Here is a 26,943-nt window from a genome sequence, read left to right on the forward strand (position 1 = left end):
CTCAGTGTCCCTCAAAAGGGAGTAAATAAGATGAATGCCAAAAACCGGAGCAATCGGAGATAGTTAGGCGGTCCCGAACCGAGCCACACGGCCTGACGGCTCCGAAAAATCGGGAACCGGGCTCCGAAATGGGCAAAATGGCCTACAGCCACAAAATGTAGCCCACGGCCACTGAGAGATGGTCTACGGGACCTCTCCCTCCCCTCAGGAAAAGAAATAGAGAAAACCGAGTCTGGTTCGCAAATCGAGGCAAGGCACAGAAGAGGGTTCGGAAATCCAGAGGCAGGGCTCACGGCCAAGACTCTGAAACTTCTGAACGAGCACATTATGCACTATCACCAAGCGCTCAACTGGTGACGTCTGAGTCTCAAGGTCGGTCAAAAATGGGGTGTCTACACCTGCCAAAATTTAAGGGAAACATTCAAGCACGTTTTGCTTGCTTTCGGTTGTGTTCTTCAATTTGTTTCAAATCAACAAGTTTATTTTTCTCTTTAATTTCAGTACCTTTTAATTCATGTTTTCATTATTAGATCATGGTTAGGGTACTGGTTCATCATAATCATCATGTAGGATAGTTATTTTGCATGAGTTTTTTGGTTTGTTTTGCATGTTTTAATTGAATGTATATTACTAGCATGTTAGGGTTAGTTTAATCATCATGTAAACATGCATATAGCCCGATTTAATCATCATATAATATTTTGCATATTTATTTTTATGTGTTAGTTATTTTTTGTGCATTAAATCATGTTAGTATCCTTAAACCGGGATTAGGTTTGCATTGTGTGTGTTTGGTAGCATGTTTAGGATCATTGTATCATATTTGATTCATATTTGCATGTTAGATGCTTTGCGGTGGAATCCAAGTAAATCTTTTTTTTTTCATAGTATATTGTTTGTACTTGATGCATTATTTTTCAATAAACCAAATTTATGTGCTTTTTATGATCCATTGGTTGTTTTGGATGCTTTTTCATGAAATATTGCTTAGTTTGGGTTGTGTTTATAGCCATATGGTTTAAAAGCTTTATTTTTGCTAGAAAATCATGAGTTTATGGAAAAGATATGGCTATAATCATTTTATCCAAATTAAGTGGTATTTATTTTATTCAAAATATCTAGTTGATTAGGTTTAGCAAATGATTAGGGTTAATAATGAATTTTGTGAAATAATTAATTATTTACTCTCATAAAATAATAGATGAGTAGAGGCCAATCATGTGATTGGGCGAGAGGGGGTGTATCAATTAATGACCTTCCTCTCTTGTATCTGAGTTCCCGAACTGAGATGTTTGGTTATGACGGATCAGTACCTGCACTTAGTTTTTATTGTTAAAAGTTTCTTAATTTCCCTTAAAAATTAAGTGGCAACTCTCGAATGCAAGTTGGTACAACATTTGGTAGAAATGTGCCTTATTCTCAAAAAGGCACGACATCCATAGTACCCATGTTAAAAAAGAAAAAAAAAATGACCATGCCAAAGTAGTGCAACATGAGACATCTGACAAGTAATAAAATAAATTGGTTCATAAAAAATCAAATTTTCATTAAAAAAAAAATGCTAGGTACTTCAAGGTACCAAATTCTGTACCAAACACTCATATGGGTGTGGGATCCACAATCATGTCTACCTCACACCCATTACAGTGTTTGGTAGAAAAATGTAATAGTTTTTCAGGGGTCCGTAGCATTGCTCTTTCCATAATGGTTGTTGTCAAAGTTATGCAATGTGCAAAAATGATTTTTATATTTATGCAAGTAATGGAATCGCCTTTTCATTTTTATTTTTTCAAGCAATATTGTAACAAGTTTTAAAAAAAAATTATATATTACAAAGTCAGGTTTGGGATGACACTCATTGATGATACAATATGAAAGAAAAAATATTTGACAAGTTGTTCAAAATTATTGGGAAAAAAAAAATCATCAATTTCACCTTTGCATTGATGTGCACCTTTGCAAAGATTCTTCTCTTAATTTACAATCATGAAAGAGAGAGTCTTCTATCCAGTCCACTGTGTGGACTAGAGCATGTTATTAGGCTTGTGGAGCTTACTACGAGTCCTATTTTGATAATTTGAACCGTCAATGCGTAGAGCTCGTTGAGTAGTTCATGCTTACAAAAAATCACGTTGATCGGATATCAATAACCCCTTGATCGGAACACGTTTTTGTTAACAATTTATATTTAAAATCATATTTACCATTGACAAAAATGTGTTGTGATCAAGGGGCTACCGATATCCGATCAACATGATTTTTTGTAGGTATGAAGTGCTCTACGAGCTCTATACATTAAACGATTCAAATTATCGAAATGTGATCTGTAGTGGGCCTCACGGGCCGAACAGTACGCTCTAGTCTACTATGTAAACTGAAGAGAAGCCTCTCCCAAAGCCTGGCTCATGAGACATGGCACAAGTAAGCCATGGCAGAATTTCTGGAAAAAAAATTTTAAAAAAAAAATTGTGAAATGCACAGTAGCACTTAGCTGCCGAGGCAGCTTTGTCTGCACAAAGCAGGAGGGGTAGAAAGGTAATTTTGCAGGCAACACAAATTTTTGTAGCACATTGTTTTGTAAAAAGTTAAAAAGTTATCCCAAACATACATATTTTTTTCCTTATTCTTTTAGTAAAAAAATGAAAAAGTATACTAATCTGGTACATGCCAAACAAGTACTAAGGCCTATTTTGGGAACTTGGCTAAAAGTCAACTTTTTGGCTTTTTAACTTTTTTAGATCACATCACCCACTACTAAACTGGACTTTTTGTGACGGTGTCAAACGTCGCAAAAGGACCATATATCATCGCAAAAGACTTTTTGCGACGGAGCAGCGACGGAAAATGGGGGATGGCAGAAAGGGGTGTGACAAAAAGGATTTGCAACGGTTACAAACTGTCGCTTTCTTGTACCGGCGGCTAATCAATAGTTTTTGCGACGGTTTCGCCTGACAAAAAAAGGGGAAAAAACGGCATTTTTAGTGACAATGTTGATTGCCGTCGCAAAAAGTATTATTAGCGACGGTCTACAACGTCGCCAAAAAAGTAGTATTAAGTTAATACCGTATTGGCAACAGTTTAAACCGTCGCAAAAGATTTATTTGCGACAATTGAAACCATCGTAAAAGATTGGAACTAATATGTATATGCGACAGGTTAACCTGTCTCTAATAAAATATAAGGAAATGAAAATTACATTAGCGACAGTTTATTATTGTCGCAATAAAATTATTTTTTATAAAATAATATTTTATTAAATATTCCCTATAAAAATTATTAATATTTTCTAAAATACATCCACATCCACATCCACATCCATATCCAAATTCACATTCAAAAAATCATATACCAAGAATAATATATGTACCTTGTAACAATTGTCAACCAAATATTCTTTATAAAAATATATAAAATAACCTCTAACAATACTAATAATTTTTGATATTCAAAAACTCAAATTTTTAGTATCGACAATAGAAATAAAAAAAATAAAAAAATAAAAACAAATATAGTGTAACTTGTTTTGATATCAATAGTAAGTTCCCATATCGATATGCGAAGATATCACGTACTCAAAAGGTTTGCATCAACAAAAAGAAACAAAAAAGAAAAAAAATCATCATTTACAGCATAATTATTTTCAAGCTTACAGAAAATGTAAAAAAAAATTGATATTTTTTTCAAAAAATAAATAAATAAATAAGATTGTAAACTCTAATATCGATATACGAAAATATCATCACGTACTCAAAAGGGTTACACCTGCAAAAACAAAACAAAAAAAAACAAAAAAAAATCATTTACAATATAATTAATTTCAAGCTTACAAAAAATGTAAAACATTTGATATTTATTTCAATAAATAAATAAGTAAGATTGTAACATATACATGAATCAAGCGCCACACAATGTATCTTCCCACCGCTTCTCCAACTATTCTTAGACATCGGGATGTTGTTTCCAAAACAGCGTTCGGCTTGTTCGCTTTTAAAACAATAACTTTGCAATATTCAGGGCCAATTGGAACTCCATCAATTTCACACAACGGATCAACACTAATAAGAAGTCCCTCCGCCAATTGGACTCTTGGTATTACAGAACTCTCCAAAGAAACTTTAATTACATCCTACAATGATGATAATACTATTAAAAACAAGCAATGATTGTACACATTAAGCTATAATCTAACAATAATCGAATAAACACAAAAAAAAGTTTGTAAAGAAGAAGTTTTTATTGAGTTCCGTTTTCTCCTACAACTCATGTGTGCCAAGCATGTTGTGCGTGTCAAGTTTCGTTGACATCCGAACCCGTTTGAGCATTTTAGTGTGTCAACCGGTTTGAAAAAGAGTTATTAAGTAGCAAGTTTTCATAAACGGAAATTAGGCTCTAGATTGAAAACCGGGAATCGGTTTCGAGTTCCGTCTTATCTTACAAGTCATGTATGCCTAGTATGTTGTGCGTGTCAAGTTTCGTTGATATCCAAATCCGTTTGAGCATTTTAGTGCAGCATCTAGTTTGAAAAAGAGTTATTAACTAATAAGTTTTCATAAACTGAAATTAGGCTATGGATTCAAAACCGGGATTCGATTTTGAGTTCCGTCTTCTCCTACAAGTCATGTGTGCCTAGTATGTTGTGTGTGTCAAGTTCGTTGACATCCGAACTCATTTGAGCATTTTAGTGTGTCAATCGGTTTGAAAAAGAGTTATTAAGTAACAAGTTTTCATAAACGGAAATTAGGCTCTAGATACAAAATCAGGAATCGGTTTTGAGTTCTGTCTTCTCCTACAAGTCATGTGTGCCTAGTATGTTGTGCGTGTCAAGTTTCGTTGACATCTGAACCCGTTTGAGCATTTTAGTGTGTCAACCATTTTGAAATAAACAAATTAAGTAATAAGTTTTGATAAACGGAAATTATGCTCTAGATTGAAAACCGAGAATTTGTTTCAAGTCTCGTCTTCTCCTATAAGTCATGTGTGCCTAGTATGTTGTGCATGTCCAGCTTCATTGACATCCAAACCTGTTTGAGCATTTTAGTGTGTCAACCGGTTTGAAAAAGAATTATTAAGTAACAAGTTGTCATAAACGGAAATTAGGCTGTAGATTCAAAACCGGGATTCAGTTTCGAGTTCCGTCTTATCCTACAAGTCATGTGTGCCTGGTAAATTGTGCGTGTCAAGTTTCGTTGACATCCGAACCCGTTTGAGCATTTTACCACGTCATCCAGTTTGAAAAAGAGTTATTAACTAATAAGTTTTTATAAACTGAAATTAGGTTCTAGATTCCAAACCGGGATTCGGTTTTGAGTTCCGTCTTTTCCTACAAGTCATGTGTGCCTAGTAAGTTGTGTGTGCCAAGTTTCGTTGACATCCAAACCCGTTTGAGCATTTTAGTGTGTCAACCGGTTTGAAAAAGAGTTATTAAGTAACAAGTTTTCATAAACGAAAATTAGACTCTAGATTCAAAACCAGGAATTGGTTTCGAGTTCCGTCTTCTCCTACAAGTCATGTGTGCCTAGTATGTTGTGCGTGTCATATTTCCTTGACATCTGAACCCGTTTGAGCATTTTAGTGTGTCAACCGGTTTGAAAAAGAGTTATTAAGTAACAAGTTTTCATAAACGGAAATTAGGCTCTAGATTCAAAACGGGGAATCAGTTTCGAGTCTCGTCTTGTCCTACAAGTCATGTGTGTCTAGTATGTTGTGCGTGTCAAGTTTCGTTGACATCCGAACCTGTTTGAGCATTTTAGTGTGTCAACCGATTTGAAAAAGATTTATTAAGTAACAAGTTTTCATAAATAGAAATTAGGCTCTAGATTGAAAACCGGGAATCGGTTTCGAGTTCCATCGTATCCTACAAGTCATGTGTTCCTAGTATATTATGTGTGTCAAATTTCGTTGACACCCGAACCCGTTTGAGCATTTTAGCGCGTCATCCGGTTTGAAAAAGAGTTATTAACTAATAAGTTTTCATAAACTGAAATTAGTCTGCAGATTCAAAACCGGGATTCAGTTTCAAGTTCTGTCTTCTCCTACAAGTCATGTGTGCCTAGTAAGTTGTGCATGTCAAGTTTCATTGACATCCGAACCCATTTGAGTACTTTAGTGTGTCAACCGGTTTGAAAAAGAGTTATTAAGTAACAAGTTTTCATAAACGGAAATTAGGCTGTAGATTCAAAACCAGGAATCGATTTCAAGTTCCATCTTATCCTACAAGTCATGTGTGCCTAGTATGTTGTGCGTGTCATGTTTCGTTGACATTCGAACCCCTTTGAGCATTTTAGTGTGTCAACCGGTTTGGAAAAGAGTTATTAAGTAACAAGTTTTCATAAACGGAAGTTAGACTCTAGATTCAAAACCGAGATTCGATTTCGAGTTCCGTCTTCTCCTACAAGTCATGTGTGCCTAGTATGTTGTGCTTGTCAAGTTTCGTTGACATCCGAACCTGTTTGAGCATTTTAGTGTGTCAACCGGTTTGAAAAAGCGTTATTAAGTAACAAGTTTTCATAAACGGAAATTAGGCTCTAGATTCAAAACCGGGATTCGATTTCGAGTTTCGTCCTCTCCTACAAGTCATGTGTGCCTAGTATGTTGTGCGTGTCTAGTTTCGTTGACATCTGAACCCGTTTGAGCATTTTAGTGTGTCAACCGTTTCGAAATAAACAAATTAAGTAATAAGTTTTCATAAATGAAAATTAGACTCTAGATTGAAAACCGAGAATCAGTTTTGAGTTTCGTTTTCTCCTACAAGTCATGTGTGTCTATTTCGTCGTGTGTGTCAAGTTTCGTTGACATCCAAACCTGTTTTAGCATTTTAGTGTGTCAACCAGTTTGGAGAAAAAGTTACAAAACGACAAATTTTCACAAGCGACAAGTTTTCAAATTGCTTGAAAGTTTACCTCATCATTTGGTGGTGGTGTATGTGGGTTCTCATCGGCGTCATAATCTGTAGGTTCACAGTGGCCACTCAATGCATCTGGCCACTCAATGACAAGTCTTCAGGCAACATGGACAATTGTCGCTCAAACTCATCATATAAATTAAAATAACAAGTACATATAATAATTAGGTAGTTCAAACAAAATCAAATATAAATAAAAAATTAAGGATTTGAAAATACCATGGTTTGCCTAACATCAGGGTCAGTTTGATTGCGTGTATATTTCCAAACACTCATTTTATCCGTGGGCAACCCTTCAGCAATCATCTAAAAATTCAAAAATTAATTATTATCGCAGTAATTTACATTCATATTGATATCTACCTAAATAATATATACCTTCCTTCGAATCTGAGTGAATGAAGTACGTCCTGTCGTATAATTAATATAATGAAAGGAACGACTTCCAACATTATGGACTACAATGTCCTACAAAGTTTGCATAAATGTAAGTCGCAAGTATACAAAGTTAATAATTTTTCTAAAGATACATGCTTTGTAATTAACTTATTTTATATACCTGTACTTTCTTAGTCTTCCAATAATCAACAAGATCATACCACTGTTCTGGAACAATTTGCGAAGGCACCATGTCTTTAATATTAGTATGATCCTTGTTAGGCTTAAAATACTTATTCTTGATCTTGCTTTTGTGATCCTTCCACTAGTCATTACACTTTTTCAAGCAACATGGTGTGTACCCCTCCGGACAAATTTGTAAATTATCCTACAGTACAATTTAAATCATTAGTTCAATTAACAATATAATTAAACAATTTAGTAAATATGCTTTTACCTTAACATCCACCCATATTGACTTAAGAACATCAATAGGCACTTCGATCCAATCAACGTACGTAAGAGAAACAATGTTCCCGTTACGTACCATGAATCCAAGTTGGCTAGTTAACTTAGACTCATTATCTCCCGTGGGATTGAAGTCGGCATCAAAATCAATGGCCAACTTCTTGCCCGTACTCCAATCTTTAATGCCTTTCGCAAATCCTCGACCTCGGGGGGAAGATAAAGAAACTGTAGGGCATGTGAGGAGTAATGAGAAAAAAAACACATATTACAAAAATTGATAATAAATAACTTGTAGTTAAATTAATGTAATTAGATACATAGCCATTTGTTATACCTGAGTTGGCTTGTGAATCAGTCACTGGATTTGGAACACATTATAAAAATAAACAAATTATATAAGAGTATAATAAACAGCATATAAATTAAAGCATAAATTAAATACATGAAAGCAAACCTATACCTGAGGTGGGATATGAAGAAGTCGTCGGTCCTAGCATATGAAATTAGAAACATCATTTCTGGCAATATAGGTACTGTGGAAGATTGGAGTTGGCTATGGAAACTGAGATTACCCCAGAAAATTTAAAGTTTTTTGTGGACTGCCCTCCTTGGTAAACTCTTAACTAATCAGTTGAGGGAAAAAAGAGGTCTGACCTCTGATCCTTTATGCCTCAGTTGTAGGGAGGTGGAATATTTGAACCATCTTTTCAGGAATTGCTATAAAGCCAAAGCTGTTTGGTTAGCTATCTTTGGGAGGGAATGGTATATGCAAATGTTTGATAAACCTTGGCAGGACTGGCTTACTTCTAATGCCAAAAACAAAAAACATTTCAATAAGCATCTCACTTGGTCTACTGTTTTTGCTGTGTGCCTTTGGAAAATTTGGAAAAACAGGAACTCCCAAATTTTTGAAAACACTGTGATTTGTACATAGGAGAGTGTGAAGTTCATTTTAGATTTTGCTAATGAAATTAACTAGGCATTTACCCTAGCCATTGTTAACCCCAAGCTAGCCTTCACACTAATGAAGTGGACTTTATCTCCTGCAGGTCAAATTAAGCTCAATACAGATGGTTGCAGGAAACTTGGAGGTGCAGGAGGATTTGGGAGCCTGTTCAGAGATGAAGCGGGAGCTTGGGTGTGTGGATATTATGGTAGACTCCAGGATGGGACAAGTCTTGAAAATGAGCTATGGGCAATATACAAAGGCTTAATAGTTTTGCTACAAAAGAGTATGAATAAAGTGATTATTGAAACTGATGCCATGCAAGCTGTGACACTCTTAACAGAGGAAACAAAGATCAACTCTCCATACAAAGGCTTAATAGAAGATGCTAAGATCATTATGCGTGGGTGTGAATGTACTGTGCAACATATCTACAAGGAAGGAAATTTGTATGCGGATGCACTACCAAAGCTTGGAGTGGAGCAACCAGAGGATATATTGGCGGTTAATGAACCACCATCAGAAGTTAGGAGTCTGCTAGTTACAGACATCGTTGGTAGAGCTAGGGAGAGGGCTTAGCCCTGCTGTGTGTTTTTTAACTTTCCGATGTACGTAAAAAAATGCTCTCTAACAGTTGTTCCTTAAGTAGTATGGATCTAAACTTTTTTGTAGCTAGATTTTATAATAAATAAATAAAAATAAATGATTTATAGATATTGGAAGGGTTGGGATCTTCTGTCCCAAGTATAATAATAAATTACCACCAAAAAAAAAAGAAGAAAGGAAGAGATACAAAAATGTTTAAGACATGACAAGCATAACAGTGCGTAACCAATAACAAATTCAATCAAGACAATATTGAGGCAATAAAATCATAATAAACAACTACATCCAGTCCAATCATAACCATTCATTTTAAACGAAATCAACATTTGAGAGAGAGAGAGAGAGAGAGAGAGAGAGAGAATTTTCTATTCAAATGCACTTTGGTTACTTCACTTCGATACATTTTCACTTTCAAAAACCAGAGAATACATATGTACCAAGGAAAACATAAAGAAAACAGTTGTATGAGCAAGTGCTCCACTTGGCACAGAAATACCTCAGCCAGGCAACTTGGTAATTTAATCAATATACCAACATAATTAAACATTCTAAAAGCAAGAATTCAAACATAAAGCTATACATGTTTAGTCAATTGTGTCTGAAAAATAAGCATTGACAAGCTTCCAGCAGTGGACTGCAATATTTGGCAAGCAAATAATTGTGTCAATTGTCGGTCCCTTTATTTCTGTGTTGCCATACATAGGTTTGATTTGGGTTTTAATAGCATAGAAGAGAAAATAGAGGACGTGGAGAAGGTGGAGGTAAACACACACACACACACACATACACACACACACACACATATATATATATATATATCTTTGGGGTGGTTTCCCAGTTTAGTCTGATTTGGGTTTATATCAAAAGGGAAATGAAGAAAGGAGGGGAACGAAGAAGAGAAGAAAAACAATAGGAAGCGGCTAACACAAAGTAGAAGAGGAGATCACTGTGGCAGAGAGAAAAGGGAAAAGAAAAGGAGGTGTCGGTTGTGCTTTGTGGCTGCTGGGAATAAAGGACTAGAAAGTAAATTCAACTGATGCCCACTACACAAAACAAACTCCTTTCATTCTTACCAACACCTAATCTCATATTGATAGTTTTAATTGCAAATACAGTATTTAGTCTTCTAATATGGCACAGGATCACCTGTCCTAATTCCGTGTCGCATTTTCCTGTCCCAGTGTCTCTCTACTGCCATGTGTCCAACACCAAACATTCAATTTAACTCCATTAACTCTCCGTAAGAAAACTCACAACACCATTATGCCATTAAATTACTAATGCTCATAAAATCACAATCATCCACTCACACAAACACAAGGACAATATACCACTCAGCAAAGCAAACTATTCTACAACTCCTAACATATTTTCAAGGGTTGACCCCCAACATGTCAAATAAGAAAATATGATAAGAAGTATATAACTTCCCAAATATGCATTTTTATGATGAATTGTAACCAATTATTTGATTGTGATTTTAATTTCTCTATTGACAATTCACAGCACTATTATAAGTTTACAAGTGTTTCTGACTAACTTTATTAGAAATATGACCACTCTAGCAAGCTATTGGTATAATAACACCAAGTCACTATAGAATTTCATTATGATGACCTTTCCATGAAGTAAAAGGCATCTCTAGCTCCAACTTTCACCAGTCAGAATTGGCCAGCTTATTCTCCAAGTCTCTACTTATAATTGAATTCATATAAAATACAGAGTGTTCAAAGAAATAGGGACAATGACAAAAGGGTAATTATGTGCAACTGCTAATCCTAGAACCTTTATTATATAGACTGGTCCACATCTGACAAGCTCAAAGAAAAAACATGCATATATTCTAGTAGTAAATAAGATGGCTCTTCAGGTAACTAAAATCAATATTGTGATTTTTTTAAAAATGCAAAACTGTGACAAATCTGTACTTAAAAAAGTTATATATTTAATATATATGCCACGTAATTGATAATTGGTGTTGTCTATTGTCAATGTTGTGGTGTGAGTTTGAGTGTTTCATGTTAAAAAAGAAAAGAAAAAATAGAGATAAGCTAAACCATTGCCAAAAAATCTCAATTGCACAATATATATACATATACATATACGAGCCACGTGTTTGAGTTGTGAGTTTCATCAAGAATCACACATATAATATGTATATTATTTTTATTTTCCATTTGTGTTTTTTTCCTCTTTCTTTATTTTTATTTTTATTTTTTGTTTACGTATAACAAAATTAGGAATGAATGGCCGCTAAGCGGCAGGGGTAGATGAACTTGTAAGAAAGTGATATAGATAATAACTAACAAAATTATTTCAGAGGTTTGAAACCTTAACTTCTCATATGAGAATGTCCTACAAGAAATTGATTATGAAGTACTAAAAATTGTATTAACTTTCACACACACAAAAAAAAAAAAAAAAAAAAAAAAAAAAAAAAAAAAAATCCTAGTAAGAAATAATCTTGTTGTCATGTACGACACCTTATCGGAGAGGAGGAACAAGGTGACCTCATGATTATGAGTTATTGAACAAGCAAACGGTTACGTGATATTTCAAAAAAAACTAATAATTAATATGATTTTTGCTGTGTTGGTGACTTTTATGAGCATGTATGAACCAATTGTCAATCCTAATTAACAACTATGTCTCCATTGCCAGTCAATTCCATTTTGTTCTACTCAAGCTTCTTCAACATTAATAAAATGCATAAATGTGAATTCAAAATGCATAAATGTGAATTTAATTACATAACTAAATCACCTTGGTCCTAGGTCTGTCATATTCCAGACAACTGCCTCACCCACTGATCAGTGCCAACAAATTGGAAAGTTTCATGTGCAACCCACATCATACCTAATTTCTTTTAAAAAAATTTAATTACTGTTATTTTTATTTATTTTTTATGTTGGAATTGTGAAATCTAATTAGTACTGTATACTTATCATGTGACCTTGCGGCGAATTGTGCTAAAACCATTATTGATATAAAACCCTAGCATATAGATTGATCTCTTCTATCAATATAATGAAACTATTATAAACCGTGAACGTAGGTAATCTAGTCAAATTACGTAAATTTGTATTTTGTATTTTGTGTTTTTTTATTTTTATTTTTAGAAACAAGAGCATTCATTCAAATCCAAAGCAGAATTACAATAATAACCCCATAAACACAACATTGCACAACCAAGCAATTATACCACCCTTCCAGAACTTAAAAAGGCATAACAAACCACCAATTCATACATAGTGCAATTGACAAAAACCCACAAAATCCACACAAAACCTAAGGTATAATTCCACCAACACCCACACCACCACCATGCCCACGTAGACCTCCCAGCCCACCAAGCCCACTTGCACCACCAATCCCACCGACACCGCCAATTCCCTCAATCCCACCAATTGGAAGCACCCCACTAACACCGGCAGCACCACCAACGCTGGCAAATGCAACACCATACTTCTTGTCCTTCACACCCTTCCCACTTGGTGCCATAGCATTAGACACATTCAATACATTGGTTTGCTCATGATTGACACCATTAGTGTCACCATGTTACAGTCCTTGCATTGGCCTGCAGAACAAGCACAATTGCAAGGACAAACATGACAGTCACATAACAACACTTTGCCATATTTTCTGTCTCCTAAAACTCTACCTCTCTCTTTCTCTCTCTAAAAAAACACCCAAGTGACTTCTGTTGTGTTTTGTGTGTGTGTGTGTGTGTTTTTTTGTGAATGTTTCTTCTTGTTGCTATGGTTTGTGCTTACTGATAAGAACATTAAGCCCTTGTTTGGCATCATCTAAAAAAGATATATATATATATATATATACACACATCCAATTTTCGCACAAATCAAACACACACAACACAAAATCAATTTTCGCACAAATTAAACACACTCCACGAAATCAATTTTCGCACAAATCAAACACACACCAACAAAAAATCAATTTTCGCACAAATCAAACACACACATACCAACACAAATTCTTGAATTGTTTTATTCTTAATGAAAAGAGTTTCGATGAATTGATGAGCAGGGAGAAACAAACGATAGAAGGCCAGAGAAGAGCAGAAGAAAGCAAAGGAAGGCTATACCTGGCTGCCGGAGGGAAAACCAAAGTGATGCTGTTGTTGCCGCTGCAAGAGAGACGATGTTGCAGGCGCTATTGTTGCTGCTGCTACAAACGCTGTTGTTGCCGCTACAAAAGAGACAGAACGACGACTGGGTGAGAGGAAGGGTTTGCGTGAGCAAGAGCGAGAGAAAAGAAGAGGGTTACCTAGACGCTGTTGTTGCCGCTGCAAGAGAGATAGAGTGACGACTGGGTGAGAGGAAGGGAGAGAGCAGTGAGATTAGGTGAGATTAGGGTAGAGTATCGAAGGGACAGAGCAGTGAGATAGAGGAAGGGTTTTTTTTTTTTATCCCAACAGATTACAGAGAATTTGGGGATATCGGGAAAGAGGGAGAGTGGGACAGGATTTTGGCACGAATTTAGGAATAACTATTTGCGACGATATTAAGGCCCGTCGCGAGTGGATGAGAAAAAAAAAAAAGAAAATTACAATGGATTGCCAAAAAAGCGTCACAAAAAAAAAAATTTAAACCAGAAAAATTTTGCAACGTTTAACGTACCGTCACATATAACCTTACTTTTTGCCACGGGCTTAGTTTTTCCGTCGCAACAAAAATAATTTCGCGACTTCAACGGCACTTAAACCGTCGCAAATAGTTCCGTGTCAAATGCCCCATTTTCTAGTAGTGACCTCTATACTTTTTTATACTTTTTCTTTTTAAAAAAAAGTCAAAAAAAATAATAAAAAAAACTAGTTTTTAACCTACTTCCCAAAACAAGCCTTAGTATGACTAAAGCCCTGTTTGGGAACTCAAGTGGAGACTAAGAACTTTTTTTCATCTCATAAAATAGTCAAGTTAAGTCCATCAAGAGTGAGAATTCTAAGGTATTGGTGAATGATGAAGAGATTAAGGAAAGATGGAAGAACTATTTTGAGAAACTATTAAATGAAGAACGTGGAGGTATAGCAATAGGGGAAGAAATAGCCAGTAATACAATAAACTAAGACTATACGTTCTATTGTAGGATTATGAACTTTGAAGTGGAGATTGCACTTAAGAAGATGAAATCAAATAAGGCTTTAGGATCTGATGATATCCCTATTGAAGCTTGGAAGTGTTTGGGTAAAAAGGGAATTGCTTGGTTGACTAGGTTGTTTAACAAAATTTTGTTGACTAAGAACATGCCAGATAAGTGGAGGAAGAGTATTTTAGTGCCAATTTATAAGAATAAAGAAGATGTTCAGAATTGCAACAACTATAGAGGAATCAAGCTAATGTGTCATGTAATGAAAGTATGGGAGAGGATGATGGAACACCGATTGCAAGATATAATAGACGTGTCAGAGAATCAATTTGGATTTATGCCTGGCAGGTCAACAATAGAAGCGATCTATCTTTTGAGGGCAGTAATAGAAAAGTATAGAGAAAAGAAAAGAGATATTCATATGGTGTTTATCGACCTTGAGAAAGCATATGATAGAGTGCCCCAAGATACAATACGGTAGGTGTTAGAGAAGAAATTGATGTAATTAGGGACAAGTATGAAGGGATGGTGACCACTATTAGATCGCCTGCTAGAGAGACAAATGAATTTCCTATCACTGTAGGGTTACACCAAGGATCTACCTTAAGTCCTTATCTTTTTTGCTTTAGTTATGGATGAGTTGACGAGAAATATTCAGGATGACGTTGTGATATCCCTGTTCTGTAATATGTTAATTGGTCCTTAACATGAATATGATTATGTGTTTAATATGATTTTGTGTGCCATTATGTGAAAATATGTGGTTTTGTATTTCTATCTGTTCACCGTAGGAATATCTGTTTGATTGTCTGCTTTGGAAATTAAATTGAAGGCCTTATCAGCCACAGAAACTGAAATTGACTACACCATTGTGATTGGCATAATTTTTAGAGCCTACGGTGAAATTTAATTGAAATTTGATTCAGATCAGAATTAATTGATTTAATTGATGAATTAGTGCCCAATTATTTATTATTATTATTAAATTGAAATTAGTGGGGTTATTGTAATAAGGCACTACACCCTCAATTCTCTCTTTATAGCTTCATTTGGCTGATTTGAACTCAAAGAAGAGAGAGGGCCGGCTATAGAGAGAGAGAGGGAGAGAATTGTGTAATCTTGGCTCAAGGTTGGGGAATTTGAAGATTAAACTCAAGAAATTGCTATAGTTTGGAAGATTGAGCTCCTAGGTAAGGGAATTCATGAGCTTAATGTTGTAAATTATGGATTCAAGTTTGATTCATGGTCAAGAACATCAATTAGTTTGATTATAAGGACATTGAGTTGTATTTGTTGAATTTAAAGTCAATAGATGCATGCATGTAGGAAATTGCTATGAATTTCCATGTTTGAGCATAAAGTACGTAATCCATGTTGAGTTTTGATTAATGACCAGGTATTTGATCATCTCTTCACCAATTAAGTTGAGGATATTGTGTATATTTCACATGAGTTTGAGTCCTGCATGTTTGAATCTAGTGTGTTGGTGATGAGTTTGAGTTAATTTGAGACATGCATGTGATTAAATTGTGAAATTGAGCTTCATTGTATTGTAATTTGGTGTTTACATCATGTTAGAATATGTATATGTGAAGTTTGAGCCAAAATCGTGCATTTGGAACCTTTGAACATCAAATTGAAGCTCAAGAACATGTTCTGGATTTTCCAGAATTTTGATGTCCGCTCGAGAGGGGAAACCGCCGCTCGAGCGTGAAATTCGTGTTCCCAGTATTTTCTACAGACATGATGTCCGCTCGAGCGGGGAAGTTCACGCTCGAGCGCGAAGCCATGTAGAGAGGCCTTCCGCTCGAGCGCCAGAGTTCATGATCGAGCGTAAATTTGGCATATCCAGTACTTTTGCAGGCCTCAAGGGTCCGCTCGAGCGGGGAAGTCCACGCTCGAGCGGGGACCCTGTTTTCTTAAATTTTGAAAAGACATTATGTGTTTCATTTTCTATTCTCTTTCACTTCCAAGTACTCTTAGGCATGCATTGAGCATTGTAATTGAGTTAAAGAGATAAGAATGAAGCCTAAAGAGGAAAATGTGAATTTAGAACGGATCGAATTGTTTGTGACCCTTTTGTGTTCATGGAATGTGTAGGGTCGAGCTCCAGGGCAAACCAACCAACTGATCACTGTGAGTAACATCTTAACAGAGATATCTGAAATATGTTGTTGTCCAATTGCTTACTTCTATGTAAGTTTTATAAGTTCGTTAATTCGATTGGTGGACAATATTTGCTATACCAAATGAGTGGACCAGAGGCCAGTCTGATCTGAATAATAGAATGAATGGGCCAGAGACCATTTTGACATGAATAGATGGACCAGAGGCCGTTTTGACATGAATGGATGGGCCAGAGGCCGTTTTGACATGAATGAATAGGCTAAAGGTCGTTTCGACATGAACGAGTAAATGAGCCAAAGGCCATTTTGTCATCTGAAATATGAATTGGGCCTAAGGCCGTCTAAAGCATGTTGTTTTACATATCGTCTGTATAGCTTCTTTAATTGATATTATTCACTGGGCTTTCGCTCACGCTCATTCATGTGTTTGTAGGTGAGCCAAGGGAAGTCCAAACCCAGCCCTAGTGAATTCTACGTGGAACAACAAAGGTTTTAGGAGAGTTAACCCTTGTGTCTCATGCACGAGACCCGTCTTCGCCCTTTTGTTATGTATTTATATTCTGTCATGTTGGCGAAGACTTTGCATCTATTGTATATAGTCGTCATGGGTTGACTTAGACTTATATGATCCTGTATGTACAGAACCTTATGTAGTACATATTTTGTTGTGAGTTATTAATATGCATATGTATGGTTATTATGATGTGCCATATAAGCACAGCTTTATGGACAAAGTTTTAAATTGCTTCCGTTTGGCCCCCATTAACTCTGTTAAAATACGTTTGGTTTGGTTCAAGGCCGTAGGTAATCTCTTGATTACTGGCCGGTTATGTCCTTAACCGCGGGGGCGGGTTCGGGTCATGACAGACGTGCCATGGTGTATGCTTTTTGCAGACGATATCGTGCTAGTGGATGAGACTAGAGAATGAGTTAACATAAAGTTGGAGATTAGAGAAAAACTCTTGAATCTAAATGATTTCGGATAAGCAGAACTAAGACAGAGTACATGGAGTATAAATTTAGTAACAGTAACAATGAAAGCAGAAGAGAATTGAAGATTAAAAACCAAGAACTACCTAAGAGTGAACATTTTCGTTATTTAAGGTCGATTATCATAATAGTGGGGGAGATTGATGCGGATGTAGCTGTGACATCCCTGTTCTGTATTATGCTAATTGGTCCTTAAGTTGTTTATGGTTATGTGTTTAGCATGGTTTTGTATGCCATTATGTGAAAATATGTGGTTTTGAATTTCTATCTGTTCACCGTAGGAATATCTGTTTGATTTTACCGCTTCGGAAATTAAATTAGAGGCCTTATCGGCCACAGAACCCGAAATTGATTACGCCGTTGTGATTGGCATAATTTTTAGAGCCTACGGTGAAATTTAATTGAAAAATTGATTCGGGTTAGATTAAACCGATTAAATTGATGAATTAGAGCCCAACTACTTTATTATTATAATCTTGGCTTTAGTGGATTTTGTTGTCAAGCTTTAAACACTCAATCTCTCCCTCCCTAGCCTCATTTTGACTGATATTAAACTCAAAGAAGAGAAGAGAGGGCCGGTTGTAGAGAGAGAAAGGGAGAGACTTGTGTAATTTGGGCTCAAGACTTGGGAATTTGAAGATCTAGCTCAAGATTTGGCTAGAGCTTGAGGGTTGAAGCTCTTAAGTAAGTGAATTCATGGACTCTTGTTTGTAATTTGTAAGTTCAAAGTTGATAGAATGTTAAAGAGCATGTAATAAGTTAATTTTTGTTGAGTTTGAAGTCTTGGAACTCATGCATGTAAGAAATTACTTTGAATCTGCATGTTTGAGCTTGAAACACATGATTCATGTAGAGTTTTGGTTGAAACTCATGTTGTAATCGCCATTTGTACCATCTAAGTTGAGAATGATGAGCATCTCCCACATGCATGTACAAATCATGGGAGTATAAGTCTTGAATGTTTGAATTTGAGCATGTTGTTGATGGGTTTGAGATATTTTGGGACATGCATGTAGATAAATCATGAAATTGAGCTTCCTGGTGTTGTAATCTTGTATTAGTAGCATGTTAACATGTGTAAATGTGTAATTTGAGCCATTGCATGCAAGTATTGTAGCTGGAAAACCGATTTGGAGCTCAAGAACACAATCTGGGAAACCCAGAATTTTGATGTCCGCTCGAGCGGGGTAATTGACGCTCGAGCGGGAAAATCGTGCTCCCAGCACTTTTGCAGAGTTGGATGTCCGCTCGAGCGGGATACCTTACGCTCGAGCGTGGAGTTTGTAAGACGGGCCTTCAGCTCGAGCGCTCTATTCCACGCTCGAGCGCATTTTTCATGCAACCAGTACTTTTGCAGGCCTTAAGAGTCCGCTCGAGCGGGTAAGTACACGCTCGAGCGGGGACCCTAATTTCTGGAATTTTATTCATGCGTTCTGTGTTTTGTTTTCCATTCTCTTTCACTTGTAATCACTCTTAGGCGTGTGTTAAACATTATAAATGAGTTAATGAGATAAGAATAAAGCCTAAAGAGGAATATGTGAATTAAGGGACGGATTGAATTGTTAATGACCCTTTTGTGTGCATGGAATGTGTAGGGTCAAGCTCCAAGGCGAATCCACAAGCCGATCACTGTGAGTAATATCAATATTTGAAAGCTTGTCAATGTCCAATTGTTTATTCCCTTATAAACTTTATGAGTTGTTAATTGGGATCGTGGACAAAAGTCTGACAGGAATGAATGAATGGACCAAAGGTCGTTTAGATATAAATGAATAGACCGAAGGTCGTTTTGATGTGAATGAATGGACCGAAGGTCGTTTTGATGTGAATGAATGGACCAAAGGTCGCTTAGATATAAATGAATGGACCAAAGGTCGTCCTGATGTAAATGAATGGACCAAAGGTCGTTTTGACACATGTGAGTGGGCCGAAGGCCGTTTTGACATGAATGAGTAGGCCGAAGGCCGTTTTGACATGAACGAGTGGGCCACAGGCCGTTTTGACATAAATGAATGGGCCGAAGGCCATTTTGACAAAAATGAATGGGCCGAAGGCCGTTTCGACTTAAGTAAATGGGCCGAAGGCCGTTTTGCCATAAATGGAAACCCAAATGGGCCAAAGGCCAGAATGTTGGAACTACAGTTACTTGATTTGCATTTCGTATAGTCATATATATTTGCTAATTAGAAGTATGAATTGGGCCCAAGGCCGTTTGGAGCATGTTGTTCTACATATTGTCATATAGCTGTCATGTTTGATATTATTCACTGGGCTATCGCTCACGCTCATTCATGTGTTTGTAGGTGAGCCAAGGGAAGTCCAAACCCAGCCCCAGTGAAGTCTGCTAGGAAAACATCCGAGTTTTGCGGAAGTCAGCCTTGCGTCTCACTCTTGAGACCTACCCTTGCCTTTTTGCTATGTAATTATATTTTGTCTTGCCGGCAAGGACTTTATGTATATCTGCAAATAGTCTGTCATAGGTTGACTCATTTTGGATGATCCTGTCTGTAATGAATTTTGTGGAACTGTACTTTTGATGTGGGTTATTAACGTAACTGAATATGGTTTGTTTGATGTGCATATAAGCACGGCTCTATGGACAAAGTTTTAAATTTTTGCTTCCGTTTGGCCCCTCTACTCTGACAAGTCTTCTTCTTGTTTCGGTCTGAGGCCGTAGGTAATCACAGGATTACTAGCCGGTCATGTCCTTAACCCATAGGGGCGGGTTCGGGTCGTGACAGTAGCCCATAGGATTAAGGCCGGATGGTGCAAGTGGAGAAGTGCGTGTGGGGTACTGTGCGATAAACGAATACCCACTAGACTAAAAGGTAAGTTCTATAGAACGGCTATTAGACCAACGATGTTGTATGGAACGGAGTGTTGGGCAACCAAGAAACAACATATAGATAAGATGAGTGTGGCTGAGATAAGGATACTAAGGTGGGTGTGTGGCAAGACTAGACAAGACAGAATTAGGAATGAGTGTATTCGAGAATGGGTAGGAGTAGCACCGATAGAAGATAAGTTGAGAGAGAATCGATTGAGATGGTTTGGTCATATTCAACGGAGACCAACAGAGGCAGTAGTGAAGAGATGCGATACTGCAACGATAAATTGAAGTATTAGGGGACGGGATAGGCCTAGATTAACGTTGGCTGGCGTTGTAAATATAGATATGGATCTACTTAATTTGACTAACGAAATGGCCTTTGATAGGGCCGCGTGGAGAAGAAAGATTCGTGTAGTCGACCCCGTTTGATGGGACTTAAGCCTTGGTTTGGTTTGTAAAATAGTCAAAAAAAACCAAAAAGACAACTAAAATAGCCAAGTTACTAAATGAGGCCTAATTATCATAGTCAAACACTACTTGAAGTACAATTAAAGACGTCTTCGATCATAATCAAAATAACAACCACAATAAGGCATAATATAACTAAGTCACAACAGATCATAACCAAACATCACTTGAGACATATCCAAACACCTCTTTGTTCATAATCAAAATAATAACCACAAAATATTATAATCAAATCATAATCAACACCATAGTGAATTATAATCAAGTCACAACTAACACCACAATGGGTCATAAAAACCATAGAGGTCATAACTAAGGCATATAATACATATCCCTTTTGAGGTGTGAATTATAGAAATTTTCTACTTTAGTATAAAAGACATAACAAAATTATTATTTTTTTACTAATGATTCCTAAATATTATATAAAACTTTAACAAAATTGGATATGATTTTATTAAAATTATGGCCCTAAACATAGGTCAAAAGATTAGCATGTTTGGTATGTATTTGTGAAATAACTTTGAAAAATAATTTTTTTGAAAGAGATTATAAAATTTAAAAATTTGTTTAGTTATATGTTTTAAAAATAGTTTTAGTGTTTTGGAATTTGGAATGATTTTAATTTTTTTTTTCTTGTAGTTAAATAGATTAGTGTGAGAGAAAAAGTGATTGATCAGAAAGAAAAGAGATTTTAGATTTTTTTTTTCCAAAAATTTTTAACTAAACAAATTTTTTTAAAAAAAATTCGAAAAAATTCTCTCAAAGGACAAACCACGCAAGGCGAAGTTTTTCAAATGCAAAATCAATTGCAAATTTACAACTAATCCAGAAACATAGAGGATGACAAAAATCCACGTAGAGCGTCTAGTTATCTATATATCTATACTAATAGATAGAGGTAGAGGTTTTATAAAAAACACTCTTATCACTTGGGCGTTTTAATATCAATTTTTTTATTTTTTATTTTTATTTTTATTTATTTAAATTACACTCATATCACATGTCACCCGCTAATTACTTTTGTTTGCACAAATATTGACATGAAAGCAACGTTTAAACAAACCAAAAAGTCCATGTTGCATGACTTTTTTGGCATTGTCTTTTTTAGTGTGATCCTTGAAGATCACAAGCTGCTGTTAGAGCTTTGATCATGTGACTGGCGTTAATTACGAGTGGGTTACAAATGGATCGAGTTGAGTTAAACTTTACTAAGTTTAATCTCGACTCATTTGTTTATCGAGTTTGTTTATTGAGCTCGAATTCGACTCGATAACTAACTGGGTTCGAACTCAGCTCGATAAGATTTTATTATTATTATTTATATTATTTAAATAAAAAAATATCATATTGTTAAAAAAAATAACTCTCCGAGAATATGCAATTTAAAAAATAAAAAAAAAATACAGAACATATTATAAAGCATGAACAGATTTTAATCTTTAACAGAATAATAAAATAGATTATAAATCTTGACAGAACTTACAACTTTCAGCAATATTAAACTTAGAATAAACTTGTGATTGAGGCCAGTGTATGGACACTGTGTCTTTAAGACAGAAATTCGTCCTCTCCTAGGTGCATGAGAATAACGGACGTCCTGCCTCCAGGATACAACAATCACCCCAAACAGATGCAGCACTACAACCTTGTTTGTACAGCGAACCAGAATGTTTATTTGAACTCACACAAGATGCAAAGATGAAGATGTACAGAAACAGAAAACAGAGAGGACTGATACGGGAATCTACTTTTTTTCTTTTGGAATGGAGGATTGCTAAATATATATAATGGCAGTGGAGTGCCATTTCCGAACAGACAAAACCTGTTAGGAAGAACAGTCGTGATTGTTCGGAATTTGAAGAAGGATAACCGAAAATTTTGAATTCAAAATTTCGGTATTTGAATGTTACACGCAGAAATTTATTTGTATAAATTCAAATAATTTTGGAGCAAAAATAAAGGACGGGTAAAACCCAAACCCGACCGGACGGACGGCGGCGGTGGCGCGCGTGTGGTGATGGTTTTGGGTTTGTCCATAACTCCTCCTCCTACAAAACTTGGGTACCCCTTGGGGCCCAACCCAAGGTCTCCACCTTAGAGCTTATAAACACTTTGAAACTCTTTTATGTTTCCTATGTGGGACAAAGTTTTAGATACCAATTCAAAGTAACCACACAAAACATTTTTCATGTTTATGAGGCTTACTTCGGTATCAATTTCTCATTCAGTCGTAAATGGTTTCAACCACCCGAGTATATATTCTTGTTCACCACATGGCAAGGAACGTATTGCCACTCGGACCCACCCAAACCGAGGTGTGGGACCTACATTAATTAAAGCTTAAAGTTACCGGAAATTAATGGTTATAAACCATTTTTCTCTAACATTTATATATATAAATAAGCAAGCCGAGCTGAGCTAGCTCTCCAATTCATTTACACCCCTAATTATTAGAGGGATTAGCCCTCTAATTTATCTGTATGTTTTCTTTTCAAAGGATGAAGTCTTTTGGGAAAATTGTAAATAAGTGGTATTTCCACAAAATATTTATAAATTCATAAAAAAATTATAACTTTAATAATTAAAATTGATAAATTTGTTCACCTATTTGTAATTTTTTTAAAAATTTTGCACTGAAGTGCAATTCCTCCAAATCTCTGTTAGTCACTTTATATCTTCGTAGTTTTTTAAAAATTTATAAAGCTTAAGAGACATTTAGTGACAAAGCTTACTTTATAGAATTGTTTGATATCATATCTTTTTCAAGAGATTTTAACTCAATAAGTTCTTTTAATTATTTTGCTGAAAGGGTTTGACTACTTTCAAATTATCATCTCAACCTGAGATGGCGCTTGGGTTTGGTAGGTTCATTTTGGAATCGATTCTAGTGATCCGAACCATGAACTTCTTTGGATTCATTGAGCAGAATATACATGCAAAAAATCAAAATGATTCGACATCGGTAGCTATATGTTTGAAACATATTTGTCATAAAAAAATAAACAACAAATATAATTTCAAGAATAACTATTCATTTTTTATAATACAAATTTGAATCAAACATATAGCAACCGATGTCCGATCATCTTGATTTTTTGCATAAATATTCTACTCAACGAACGATTCAGATCATCGAAACAAAACATATAATGGGCTCTATAAGCCCCTCAAGTTCTCTTGTATTGAAATGTAGATATAAGATAAATCTAACCCTTTTTAGAAATACCCTCTCATGTAAAGAGCTTGTGCGCCTAACTAAAATGTGTGCACTCTGAAGATGCTAACATGGTATTTACTTTTAATTTTGTTATTTCAAAACTGTAAAACGTCATAACTTGTATTATACACATTCATTGTTAATAAAATTAAAACAAATTACATTGATAGTCCATATATTTTGACCCTTGTTTTAATTTAGTCCCTATAATATTGGCTCGATTTTGACCATTATTTATGATTTTATCTCAATTCAGTCTAATTGTTTAAAATTGTTAGTATTTTTTGATAGTTTATATGCACATAAATGGTATGTATTATTCAATTCAGTGAATTAATCTCAACTAACTATGTCACCATTTTTCTTCAAAAACCCTAAACAATGTTATCAATTGGACCAAATTGACACAAAATCTAAAATTAATGGTCAAAATTGAGCTAATTGAAATTACAATGACCAAAATGAAACAAAAGGCAAAATGCAAGGACTATTGATATAATTTACCCTAAAATTTATATTTTCAAAATCTGCACAACAAGATCTATCAAACAATACTAATATTGAATATAAAATTTCATAAAAATAAAATAAAAATATGAAATTGAGAATTTATCAGTTTGTGAAATTGAAAATTTTCTCAATTAGTTTTTTACAGTAATATTCAATATTGTTACTTCGCCAAAAAGCTATTTTTATTTTTATATAACATTGTATTGGGTAAATTACATCGTTGTAGTCTAAGTAAAATATGACTTTAGTTTTCATAATTTTAATTTGAACAATTTGAATCCTACACTTTTAATTTTATTGTAATATGGTCCCTCTGTCACATATCACTAGAAATAAATAATAAAAAAAAAGACCATATGCAAAATTAGATGAACGAAAACAAAATTTAAAATAAAGTATAAGAACTATTGGTATAATGAATATATATTACGCCCATCATCCTTAAATATTTTGGTACCTCTTTTACATTTGACTTTCGATGCACATGTGTATATATGTATTCGTGCATGGTATCGGTTTCTACAATTGCTTTGACCAAACTCTAAATTGTGTGGCCTTTATGCTACCCTCTATTTTAGATTATGTATTATTACAATTTATCGCAAAATTTGTAAATTGGTGCTGATTGAAATTGGTATTTTGTGAATTTTGTATTTGATTTGTGGTCCTTGCATCCTTCCTAAGCTTTGGAGAAAATGTGAAGGCAAGGAAGCGGCATCATTGAGTACACTGGTGATAGAGGTGGAGGTGAGGAAGCAAAGAGTAGAGACGGTGGGGTGCATTGGTGATAGAACGAATAGAGAAGAAGGGGAATACGGAGAGAGATAAGGGTATATGCGCATATGATCAAATAGTATAAGGTGCATGATAAGGTCATCTGATGTATTGTCATATGTAATATTTTTTTCTGTTAAACATTGTAACAGAGCTTGAAGAATGATTATAATTGACACGAATTCAGAAATGTAAGGTTTACTACAAATTTTGTGAATTGGTGTTGATTGAAATTGGTATTTTGTGAATATTGTATTTGACTTGTGGTCCTTGAATCCTTCCCGAGCTTTGGAGATGGAGGTGAAAATAAGGAAGCGGCATCAACAAGTACACTGGTGAAGGAAGTAGAGGTGAGGAAGCAATGAGCAAAGACGGTGGGTGCATTGGGGATGGAACAAATAGAGAGAAAGCGGAAGATAGAGAGAGATAAAGGTAATACACTACAAGAAAAGTGGGCTTAAAAGACAGAAGCATTTGCGACGGCACAACTTGCTATAGCGAAAAATGTGAGCTTTTGCGACGACACAATTTACTGTCGCGGAAAAATAGAGTATTTGTGACGGTAGAAAATACTGTCGCGAAAAATGAGAGTATTTGCAACGACAGAAATTGTCGTTGCAAAAAAAAAAGAGTATTTGCAACGGCAGAGATTACTGTCACAAAAAAATAGAGTTTTTGCAACGGCACCAGCTACAGTCGCGCGAAAAAAAAAAAAAAAAAAAAAAAAAAAAAAGAAGAGTTTTTTTTTACTGTAATAAGCACCATTGCACAAAAAAAAAAGTAAAAAGTAAGAAAAATATATATATATATATATTGTGGCTTTGAGACGACTTCATATATATACAGTCACAAAATCGTTTGAATAAATGCAACGGTTTTTTTTTGTCACAAAAAAAAATAAGAAAAAATGACGTCGTCTTACTCTTTTGATATAGCATTTCTCTTTTCACCCATTTTTTCATCTTCCTATCTCTTTATCTCTATCTCTCTCTCTCTCTGTCTCTTCTCTTTCTCTCTCTCACTCATCACTCTTCTCTCTTTGTCTGTCTATCTTTCTCTCTCTTTCTCTCTGTGTCTCTCGTTCATCTCTATTCTCTCTATCTCTCTTATCTCTCTTCTCTCTCTGTTTCTCTCGCTTATCTCTCTTCTCTCTATCTCTCTCATCTCTTTTTTCTCTCTGTCTGTCTCGTTCATCTCTCTTCTCTCTATCTCTCTCGCTCATCTCTCTTCTCTCTCTATCTCTCTCTTTTTCTATGTCTCTCTCTTGTTTATCTCCTTTCGCTCTCTTTCTCTCTCTTTCTCTTTGTTTATCTCTCACTCATTTATTGTTTCTCTCTCTTTTTCTCTATCTCTCTCTCACTTATCACTCTTCTCTCTTTCTCTTTCTCTCTCTGTCTACCTGTCTGTTTGTCTATCTCTCTCTCTTTCTCCTCTACTATGTCCACTTTGCTCAATCTCTCACTCCCCTCTTCTCTATTTATCGAGCTTCCTCTCAATTTATTGATCTACTACAAGAAAATGCACTTTCAGCGACCACTTTGTCTCTCTCTCACTCATCAGTCTGTCTCTCTCTCTCTCTCTCTTCTCTATTTGTCTCTCACTCATCTCTCTCTCTCT

The 26,943-nt window shown here is 35.4% G+C and overlaps 2 protein-coding genes across 12 annotated transcripts; one reads left to right on the plus strand and one right to left on the minus strand.

Annotated features, from left to right (window-relative positions):
* Window positions 1-3,509: 3,509 nt before the first annotated feature.
* On the minus strand, window positions 3,510-13,789 carry LOC145792662 (uncharacterized). 11 transcript variants are annotated; one of them, XM_082873846.1, is made up of 11 exons: window positions 13,590-13,789; window positions 13,408-13,511; window positions 8,208-8,464; window positions 8,082-8,105; window positions 7,737-7,972; window positions 7,461-7,667; window positions 7,280-7,369; window positions 7,121-7,207; window positions 6,900-7,027; window positions 3,890-4,126; window positions 3,510-3,762 (listed from the first exon to the last, which is right to left on the minus strand). In XM_082873846.1, the coding sequence occupies exons 3-6, from the start codon at window positions 8,242-8,244 to the stop codon at window positions 7,605-7,607; spliced, it is 360 nt and encodes a 119-aa protein (XP_082729972.1). In that variant the 5' UTR covers window positions 8,245-8,464; window positions 13,408-13,511; window positions 13,590-13,789; the 3' UTR covers window positions 3,510-3,762; window positions 3,890-4,126; window positions 6,900-7,027; window positions 7,121-7,207; window positions 7,280-7,369; window positions 7,461-7,604. The 11 variants fall into 11 exon arrangements, with proteins under 11 accessions (XP_082729972.1, XP_082729975.1, XP_082729974.1 ...); XM_082873849.1 differs by having other exon boundaries at window positions 7,461-7,643; window positions 8,208-13,511; XM_082873848.1 differs by having other exon boundaries at window positions 6,900-6,976; window positions 8,208-13,511.
* LOC145793321 (uncharacterized) lies at window positions 8,772-9,272 on the plus strand. The gene has a single exon (XM_082876120.1). It carries the CDS (start codon window positions 8,772-8,774, stop codon window positions 9,270-9,272), a length of 501 nt encoding a protein of 166 aa, XP_082732246.1.
* Window positions 13,790-26,943: the final 13,154 nt, after the last annotated feature.

The sequence above is a fragment of the Camellia sinensis genome, chromosome 6, assembly GCF_055761805.1.
Source record: "Camellia sinensis isolate YWXY chromosome 6, ASM5576180v1, whole genome shotgun sequence".
Lineage (NCBI taxonomy): Eukaryota > Viridiplantae > Streptophyta > Magnoliopsida > Ericales > Theaceae > Camellia > Camellia sinensis.

Bases quoted from the DNA above. Each gene is read 5' to 3' on its own strand.
- LOC145792662 (XM_082873846.1), bottom strand. From the start codon at position 8,244: ATGCTAGGACCGACGACTTCTTCATATCCCACCTCAG. The intron at 7,973-8,081 runs GTATAACAAATG...CATGCCCTACAG, and splicing joins TGATTCACAAGCCAACTCAG to TTTCTTTATCTTCCCCCCGA. The intron at 7,668-7,736 runs GTAAAAGCATAT...ATTGTACTGTAG, and splicing joins CAATATGGGTGGATGTTAAG to GATAATTTACAAATTTGTCC.
- LOC145793321 (XM_082876120.1), top strand. From the start codon at position 8,772: ATGAAGTGGACTTTATCTCCTGCAGGTCAAATTAAGCTCAATACAGAT.